Raw genomic sequence first — 10,594 nt, 5'->3', positions numbered from 1 at the left:
AATTAATATCTTTTTGACATATGGCCTGTAAATATTATAATTCAGCTTGGGTTTGTTTTGTAACAATTTATATCTTTTCCCCCTTATAATGCCTTAGAGAAAGGTTATTCTGAATTTTAAATTCCAGGCACCTACCTCTAATATTTTATAAGTAAACATGGTCTCATATCTTATGAGTACAATATATATAGAAAAAGGCGTGCAAAAAAGTATAAATATATATATATATATATATATATATATACACTGTATATATATATATATATATATATATATATATATATTATTGTACAAATATGCAGTATAGAATTACAAAAAGAAAAATGTATTTTGCTAAATAAATACAATGAAAATGTAAAAATATGAATCCAATGTTGCAGAGTTACAATAGTTTAATCATGATTGCTTATAAATAAATATTATACCATACTAGACAGTCTTGACAGCATTTTGGTTCAGATAATATTTTCTGCCCCCTTATGAGTTAAGGGAAGGGGTATTTATACCCTTTTAAACATTCCTTTGGCATTACATCATGAGTAATTAGCAAAAACCTTGCGCTAAAACACAAGTACAATATTGGCGCCATTGAGAGTGGTTATAAGACATAAACAATTTTATAACCTTGGGTAAAAATACTGTACAAGAAGTTACATTTACAATATCATAAACTTTTTATTTATTTTATTAGAACCTATTATCTTATGCATATCATAATAAAACATTACACTGAAATCATTAAGAAAATCAACATTATTCATTTGGAATAACTACCTTTATTGATAAACTATATAGCATTATAAATATGAATAAATTAGGTGCCTGTAGCAGTTTCTCTGTTTTTGTATCAATTTAAACCGATTTCCATTCAGTGACACTGACAAAGGAATATGACAAATATCACCCAAGTATTAAAAAACTAAGGAAGAAAAAACCAAATCAAACAAACAAAGAAAAAAAAAACTATGATTTGTGTAGGTACTTAATAGGATGAGTTCTTAAATGAATATGTAAAGATATTGTTAGAATAATATATACATATTGTATCTATATGTCTTTAATTAGTTTCTACTATATATGAATTAGTGATATTATCCTACTGTAAAATAAATTTTGCGCATATACATTTATAAATGTTCTTTACAGATCAATTTCAGGGGACAATTTTGCTGAGAAATATAAGCACGGCATCCTCAGGACGTTACCAGTGTGTGTCATCCAACCTCATGGGAACAAGTACCTGCCTTTTAGACCTTCAGGTTGTTGCACGTAAGTTATCGTTAAAATAAGATTATAAAACTGAACTGTGCATCCCAAACTTCATGTTTTTTTGTATTTTCCTTGGAGAGTTCCCAAATGTCCCATATTTTGCGATATTGTCCATGTTTCGCTGCTGTGTCTCTCCATTAAACCTTCCTAATGAATGCTCAGTTTTGCAAAATAAAACTGAGTACTGCCCAGCCTCACCCCTGATTGGACAAGCCACACCCTGACCCATCTTAACCCCGCCCCTTCAGCCAATAGTTTATCCTCACTCTGCCGTATTGTCCAGGCTTGATGGGAAGTGTATGGACACATGCTTTATTGCAAAATAATCAATATAGAAAAATACTATTGGTTTTATTGCTTAGCAGTTTATACATTTACATATTATTATTATTATTAGTATATTATTCTATATTACATCATATTATATTATTATATTATAGCCATGTGGTATCCTTGTCAGCTGACCCTACAGCCATGAGAACTTTCTAAAATGATTAAATACATATGCACTGTTGTTCCTCTATATGCATCACAGAATTTATGAAATCTCTTCTGTCATTTCATACAGCATATGCCACTTATTCTTGCATTCCCTAATATTAATACTTTACATTCATACGACCAGTGATAGCCAACTTCCTAACATACAGGGGCCACACATCAATAATCTAGAAGCCGTAAGCTAAGCATCCAAATGTATGACTATGAAAAACATAAATAATAATACATTTCCTAACAATGTCCACAATTTTTGCTCCTCTATTTTGTGGGTCCACAAAACTAAATCACTTCTGATTTCAATTATCACTTTTAGACCAGGCTGCAATCCTGTTGCAGTGTTTATAATAGTATAATTTATAGTTTTGATAATATCACAGTCAAGTGGGCACATGAGTGTGAATACTAACTAATGCCATGACATGGGCACTGATTAGAAAACTTACAGATGGTACTTACCTTCAGGAAGACATCTTCTTTTGTAAGCACTACCAATGATCAATACATGTTCACTTTCCTGAATTACTTCTGTATCAGCTCTGGATTGGCTGCAGAGATGTTCATAGCCAGTTAAGAGCTGTTATTGAAGGAATTCATGGCAGCATCAATTTGAAGCATTTATTTTGATGGATTTGAGTCATTCATATCAAGGAATTATGAGTTATCTTCATGAAGGTAAGTTCACATTTGTGCTCTCAATCCAGGGCCCACTGTTTTATTCTACAGGGATTTGGATGTCCCTCAATGGATTTCTAACATAGACTTAATGATGAGGTCCTCAGGAGCCTGACGAGTGTGTATGAAACCTGCTCAATAAGCAGTTTGTTCTATTCTTCGACTGTACATTATTTGTACATAACAATTACATATCATGCAAGTATGTTACACTTGAAAAAATAAAGTAAACATTTATATATAAAGAACCCTACATTTTGCAATGAAGACACATCCTACATTATAAAGTCAGATGTCTAATTAAACAAACTAAACAACTACCTATGGTTCAGAGTGCTCATGGGACACCTGCTTGGCAGCTCGTGTGATACAAATTATTTTCTTACTTCTGTAGCAAAATAAGTTCCAGTACAGCTATTTTGTGGCTGCAGGGGTGGAACTTCCATTGTTGGCCCCATAGTAGCCAGTCTATACATAGGTGTGTGTAGAATGTGTACAATCTAATGCAGGGAACCTTTAATTAGGTTGCATCTATTTATGTTTGTATCATCTATCTATATTATTGGTATTGCTACTACTGAGTTACCTTTGGGGGGGCCCTAAAAATATTTTGCACCTGGGCCCTCTATTGAGTAGGTCCTCTACTGCTTGCTAAATCTAGGGACCTATAGTATATGATAGGTAGGTACTGTAGACAGATAGATGATTGATAGATAGATGATAGATAGATAGATAGATAGATAGATAGATAGATAGATAGATAGATAGATAGATAGATAGACAGACAGATAGATACAGTAGCTAGATAGATATAGACAGATACAGTAGGTGATAGAGTAGATATATAGAAAGGATCAGGGGTTGGAACTACCATTTATGCAGCAGGTGCTGTGCCACCGGGGCCCAAGGGCTGGGTGGGGGGCTAGCTACATGATAGAGAGCTATAGAGAGACAGACAGAGAGACAGATAGAGTAAGAGTGCATGCTTATTTAATACCGCTGGAAACAAAGAGGAAAAATGGCAAGAAGGCACCTGAGAAAACTTAGCCTAACAGATCTTTAAATAAAAATGTGACCCTTTGTGTTATATAATCCTCTTAGTGCTTTTATTATACAAACCACAAATGTTATTTATTTATTTGATTAACCTGAATAATAATTTTCAATGTTAGGTTTCAAGTCTCTGATTTCTTTCCGTAGCTCAGCACCAAAGCGTGGGACTTATTGCCGGAGCTATTGCGGCAGGCGTGCTGGTGTTAATCATTTGTTTAGTTGTCGTAGCTGTGTGCTTGGTCTACTGGAGGAACAAACATAAGGAAGAAGAGGATGAAATCCCTAATGAAATTAGGTATCAAATCTTTATTGCTGTGCATGTGGCAAGGGACAATGTGTGACAGAGAAATATACACCACTTGCTAGATAGTACTGCCTTGATAGTATGCTCATATTTATTGTGAAATGAGCCTTTTGCTATTATCTGTGTGTATGTTTGTGTTTTTTTTATATATATATATATATATAGATACAGTATGTGTGTGTATATATATATATATATATATATATATATATATATATATATATATATATATACACAGTATCTCACAAAAGTGAGTACACCCCTCACATTTTTACAGTATATATATATATATATATATATATACAGTATGTGTATATATATATATATATACACACACACAGTATCTCACAAAAGTGAGTACACCCCTCACATTTTTCTAAATATTTTATTATATTTTTTTATGAGACAACACTGAAGAAATGATACTTTGCTTCAATGTAAAGTAGTGAGTGTACAGCCTGTATAACAGTGTAAATTTGCTGCCCCCTCAAAATAACTCAACACACAGCTATTCCACTCCCCCATTACGACATCAAGGAGCGCTTCCCCACCTTCCATTTGAGGATGCCCCACAGATGCTCAATAGGGTTTAGGTCTGGAGACATGCTTGGCAAGTCCATCACCTTTACCATCAGCTTCTTTAGTAAGGCAGTGGTCGTTTTGGAGGTGTGTTTGGGGTCGTTATCATGTTGGAATACTACCCTGCGGCCCAGTCTCCAAAGGGAGGGGGGCATGCTCTGCTTCAGTATATCACAGTACATGTAGGCATTCATGGTTCCCTCAATGAACTGTAGCTCCCCAGTGCCGGCAGCACTAATGCTGGCCCAGACCATGATACTCCCACCATTATGCTTGACTAGGCAAGATACACTTGTCTTTGTACTCCTCACCTGGTTGCTGCCACACACGCTTGACACCATCTGAACCAAATAAGTTTATCTTGGTCTCACCGGACCACAGGACATGGTTCCAGTAATCCATCTCCTTAATCTGCTTGTCTTCAGCAAAATGTTTACAAGCTTTCTTGTGCATCATTTTTAGAAGAGGCTTCCTTCTGGGAGGACAGACATGCAGACCAATTTGATGCAGTGTGCAGAGTATGGTCTGAGCGCTGACAGGTTGACCCCCCACCCCTCCAAACTCTGCAGCAATGCTGGCAGCACTCATACGTCTATTTCACAAAGAAAACCTCTGAATATGACGCTGAGCACGTGCACTCAATTTCTTTGGTCAACCATGTCGAGGCATGTTCTGAGTGGAACCTGTCCTGTGAAACCACTGTATGGTCTTGCCCACCATGCTGCAGCTCATTTTCAGGGTCTAGGCAATCTTCTTATAGCCTAGGCCATCTTTATGTAGAGCAACAATTCCTTTTTTCAGATCTTCAGAGAGTTCTTTGCCATGAGGTGCCATGTTGAACTTTCAGTGACCTTTATAAGAGAGTGTAAGAGCGATAACACCAAATTTAACACACCTGCTCCCCATTCACAACTGAGACCTTGTAACACTAATGAGTCACATGACACTGGGGAGGAAAAATGGCTAATTGGGCCCAGTTTGGACATTTCCACTTAAGGGTGTACTTACTTTTGTTGCCAACGGTTTGACATTAATGGCTGTGTGTTGAGTTATTTTGAGGGGACAGCAAATTCACACTGTTATACAGGATGCACACTCACTACTTTAAATTGTAGCAAGGTGTCATTTTTTTCAGTGTTGTCACATGAAAAGATATAATAAAATATTTACAAAAATGTGAGGGGTGTTCTCACTTTTGTGAGTTACTATATATATATATATATATATATATATATAGTAAATATACACTCACCAGTACTTTATTAGGTACACCTTGCTAGTACCGGTTTGGACCTCCTTTTGACATGGTGCATTATCCTGCTTGAAGTATCCACCAGAACCAGCCTGACCTGTTGATAAAAGGCAGGATGGATCTATGCTTTCATGTTGATTAGATCAAATTCTGACCCTACCATCTGAATATTGCAGCTGTAATCGAGACTCATCAGACCAGGCAACGTTTTTCCAATCTTCTATTGTCTAATTTTAGTGAGCCTGTGCAAATTGTAGCCTCAGTTTCCAGTTCTTAGGTGACAGGAGTGGCACCCGGTGTTGTCTTCTGCTGCTGTAGCCCATCTGCTTCAAGGTGTTGTGCATTCAGAGATGGTATTCTGCATACCTTGGTTATAACAAGTGATTATTTGAGTTACTGTTGCCTTTCTATCATCTTGAACCTGTCTGTCCATACTCCTCTGACATCAACAAGTGGTTTTCGTCCACACAACTGTCATTCACTGGATATTTTCTCTTTTTCAGACAATTCTCTATAAACCCTAGCGATGGTTGTGCGTGAAAATCCCAGTAGATCAGCAGTTTTTTAAATACTCAGACCAGCCCCTCTGGCTCCAACAACCATGCCACATTCAAAGTAACTTAAATCCCCTTTCTTCCCCTGTCTGATGCTCAGTTTGAACTTCAGCAAGTCGTCTTCACCACGACTAGATGCCTAAAGGCATTGAGTTGCTGCCATGTGATTGGCTGATTAGCAATTTGTGTTACCACGCAATTGAACAGATGTACCTAATAAAGTAATCGGTGAGTGTATATACACAGTTAATATATACACAGTATATATATAAATATATATATATATATATATATAGATAAATAGATAGATCTATAGACAGACAGACAGATATAAATCTTATATTTGTACGTGTGTATATATATATATAATCTGACTGAAATCTGGGCAACAGTAATATGTAACAATGAATATAGTATATTAGGACGACTAATCTTAAAATAAAATAGATAACAGATAAATGTCTAGTTTTACATTAATAAAAACAAGCCATTTTCTTCATAGAAAAATATAGCATAATGACACAGCTTCCTAATGCTAAACTTTACAAGTAGGCCAAATGGGCATTGCAAATTGATCTATATAGCAAATGCAATTTGCTGGGAATAAGGACTGCTGAACATTTCTAGGTGCTTCCCTAAAAAGTACTTAAAGTTAAATAAAAATGAAAATTAACATTTCATAGTTGGTGTAGAGTATGCAATTTTAAGAGACTTTTCAATTATCAAATGTATTTAATTTTCTCCTTTGTTGAAAAGCATACATGGATAGGCTCTGGAGCAGCAATGCACTTCTGGGAGCTAGTTGGCAATTTGTGGCTATGCACATATGCCTCTTGTCATTGATATGTTCAGCTAGCTCCTAGTTGTGCATTGCTGCTGCTTCGCTGGAGTTAAATTCACAAAGTGTCCCCCAATTGCCCCCAGATTTAAGTGTAGTAATCTTTAGTAAAAAGTAGCATCTTTATGTTTCAATAAAGTAACTGCAAAAAGCAGTTATGGGGCTAAAAGTGGCGACTGAGGGGTGTTAGAAAAAATAGCACTGAAAAGTGCCTTTACATTGCAGTCTATGGAAACTGTGTGTTCCCTGTAAATATACACAGTGGGGCAAAAAAGTATTTAGTCAGCCACCAATTGTGCAAGTTCTCTCACTTAAGAAGATGAGAGAGGCCTGTAATTTTCATCATAGGTATACCTCAACTATGAGAGACAAAATGTGGAAACAAATCCAGACAATGAACCAGGCTGGGAAGACTGAATCTGCAATAGGCAAGCAGCTTGGTGTGAAGAAATCAACTGTGGGAGCAATAATTAGAAAATGGAAGACATACAAGACCACTGATAATCTCCCTCGATCTGGGGCTCTACGCAAGATCTCATCCGTGGGGTCAAAATGATCACAAGAACGGTGAGCAAACATCCCAGAACCACACGGGGGGACCTAGTGAATGACCTGCAGAGAGCTGGGACCAACGTAACAAAGGCCACCATCAGTAACACACTACGCCGCCAGGGACTCAGATCCTGCAGTGCCAGACGTGTCCACCTGCTTAAGCCAGCAGATGTCCGGGCCCGTCTGAAGTATGCTAGAGAGCATTTGGATGATCCAGAAGCGGATTGGGAGAATGTCATATGGTCAGATGAAACCAAAGTAGAACTGTTTGGTATAAACACAACTCGTGTTTGGAGGAGAGAGAATGCTGAGTTGCAACCAAAGAACACCATACCTACTGTGGGGGTGGAAACATCAGGCTTTGGGACTGTTTCTCTGCAAAGGGAACAGGACGACTGATCCGTGTACATGAAAGAATGAATGGGGCCATGTATCGTGAGATTTTGAGTGCAAACCTCCTTCCATCAGCAAGGGCATTGAAAATTACAGGCCTCTCTCATCTTCTTAAGTGGGAGAACTTGCACAATTGGTGGCTGACTAAATACTTTTTTGACCCACTGTATGTATATGCTTAAATACATATATATTTATGGGTTAATATGTGTATATACACATATAAACACATAACTATATACATATATATTTATAATCTTCTGCCCATCGCTTCACAACTTACCCCCTACGCTGTGCTAGTTCTCATGTATTGTCTGACGGCATGAGAATGAGGCTCCCATTGAAGTTTGATTATGAGATAAGTATAGAGTAAAACCTATGCATCACAATACAATATTATTGCTGTAACTATTTTATATTTTGTTTTATAGAGAAGATGATCTTCCACCAAAGTGTTCGTCCTCTACCAAAGCATTTCACCCTGATGCATCCTCATCCGAGCAAGACACCTTTACATCCACCAACACCTACAATGGCCACTACTGGAATAAGACCAAGCCTAATTATAATTCTGGATCTTACGTTCACTATAATGGCAACGGTGTGCGTCAGTCTTCTGCCCGTTCAGTGGCGGGTCATATAAGGTTAAATTATGCTAATGGTGGACAACCTACCCCAGGTCCACCAAAGACATTAGTGGTCACAACCAACACTGCCCCCTCTCCTAAGACTGGAGTTAGGAGCAACGGCACAGTTGGCAGAAAACCAAAGCCATCCCAAACTAGGTCTTATGCTGTGAGCCAGGCCGCACTGGAGAGAATAGGTGCTGTGCCAGTTATGATACCAGCACAGAGCAGAGCTGGATCCTTGGTATAGGAATTTGTATCCTTTATTGTTAAATGAGAACACCATTAGCATGTGGGATGGCATCCTTGCACCTGTCATTTCCTTTCATTTTGGTAGTCAATTAAAAGTGCTGAAATCAACCAGTCTTTTGTTCTCTGGAGAGATGACAAAACCCTGGGACAAGGATTAAACAGGGAAATGTGGACAGTTTGCAGAGATTAGAACTAATCATTGCAGTGCCAAGCATAGCCCGAGGGCTTCCAGTGCTGAATTGCTTATGTGCCTCCCTCATCCAGCCGGTTGATCATATGCTCAAATCCATTTATGGCTTTTATATTTCTAACACCTGCCTTGTTTGGAATTCTGCTTATTTTATTGATACATAATGAAGGTGCTATAGAGCCCCACCAAACACCAGCTAAAAATACGGCAATCAGCACTCGCAATCTACTCTTGGTCCAGTACCACTGATGAGTGAATATATTCATTAATGATGCTGGGAATTCTCTTTGACGAAGAGACAAACAGCTGTGGATATCTTTGGAGCAACTCTCATTAGGCACTTAGCTTAACCTGTTAGATAAACTGAATCCCTTCAGCAGTCACTAGACGATTCCATGTGATTTCTACATTGTAGTGACTGATCAGATGATTTCTTAAGTGCAGATGGCTTATACTGCAATTATGCAACTCAGTATTATTTTATACACTCAGTTATGCTTTCACATTTATTGTTTTGTTTTACCATTAATGTTAATGCTGCACACACTTATTTATTTGTCATATAACATTGTATGTGTGTTTTAACCTCAGTTAGTGTCATGATTCAATTGGTATTCAGTATGGCAACCATGAATAGATACAATACATGAATTACTCTGTCTCATAATATTTCAGTCGAGCACTTGAAAACCAGGCAGTATCAAACTATCTTAATCCTGGAGAATGTCTTGATTCTTATTCTATTTGGTACCACTCTAAATAAGTTGGTGTATATGAATGATTTGGTTTTTACATGACATCTTGTAATTCTACAGATATATTTTTAATCGACAATAGCAGAAAAGGACTATGCACTTTTTTTAAAATAAAAAAGCCATTATCTTAATGGGTGCCAGAGATCTGTATTGTATTACATAGTAGTATATTATAGTTCTTTCTGGAAGTTAAGGCGTTACAGCGTTGGATGATATATATATATAAATATATATATAGTGTATATATATATATATATATATATATATATATATATATATATATATATATATATATAAAAATATAGATCATAAAATCAGCAGTATTGGATTTTATAGAACATGAGTGCCTGGTTCTCTATATGGACGTGTAATATGAATAGGTATATGACATAAGACATTATACAGAAATAATCTTTTATAGATATAAAGAATGCAGTTAGCATTTCTTAAATATATCTACAAAGTGACCTCTGGGGTATTTTTCTTTGAGGATTTTGTGATGTTTATTAATATTTGAAGTTTGAAAATGCTGAAATAATAAATATCTCTTATATGCAAGTGGAGCCACAATGAGTACTATGTGTAGTCGCTCTGGGATATAAAACATACAATTGTTTTCTATTTAAAGTGGATTTGCTACCTTTAAAGATAGCTTCTATATGACCCTAATTGTTTCAGATGCATTATAAACATTATTTAAATATAACACCATTGCATAGGTCTGCCATTATTCTTAATAAATAACACGGTTCCGGTGGCTATACCCTCCAGTATCTATGAATGATTTACTCTGGTCCTGAGATC

General features: G+C 36.7%; 1 protein-coding gene across 1 annotated transcript; it reads left to right on the top strand.

Moving 5' to 3' along the window:
• Window positions 1-1,146: 1,146 nt before the first annotated feature.
• Window positions 1,147-9,921, top strand: LOC128644554 (immunoglobulin superfamily member 11-like; the record flags this gene model as incomplete). The annotated part of the gene is made up of 3 exons (XM_053697128.1): window positions 1,147-1,269; window positions 3,643-3,790; window positions 8,399-9,921. Coding segments are annotated over 3 exons (716 nt in total), but the record flags the coding sequence as incomplete, so codon positions are not given.
• Window positions 9,922-10,594: the final 673 nt, after the last annotated feature.

Source organism: Bombina bombina, unplaced genomic scaffold (genome assembly GCF_027579735.1).
Source record: "Bombina bombina isolate aBomBom1 unplaced genomic scaffold, aBomBom1.pri scaffold_768, whole genome shotgun sequence".
NCBI lineage: Eukaryota > Metazoa > Chordata > Amphibia > Anura > Bombinatoridae > Bombina > Bombina bombina.
Note: the sequence above shows the minus strand (reverse complement) of the source record. Positions and strands in the feature narration are given on the sequence as shown.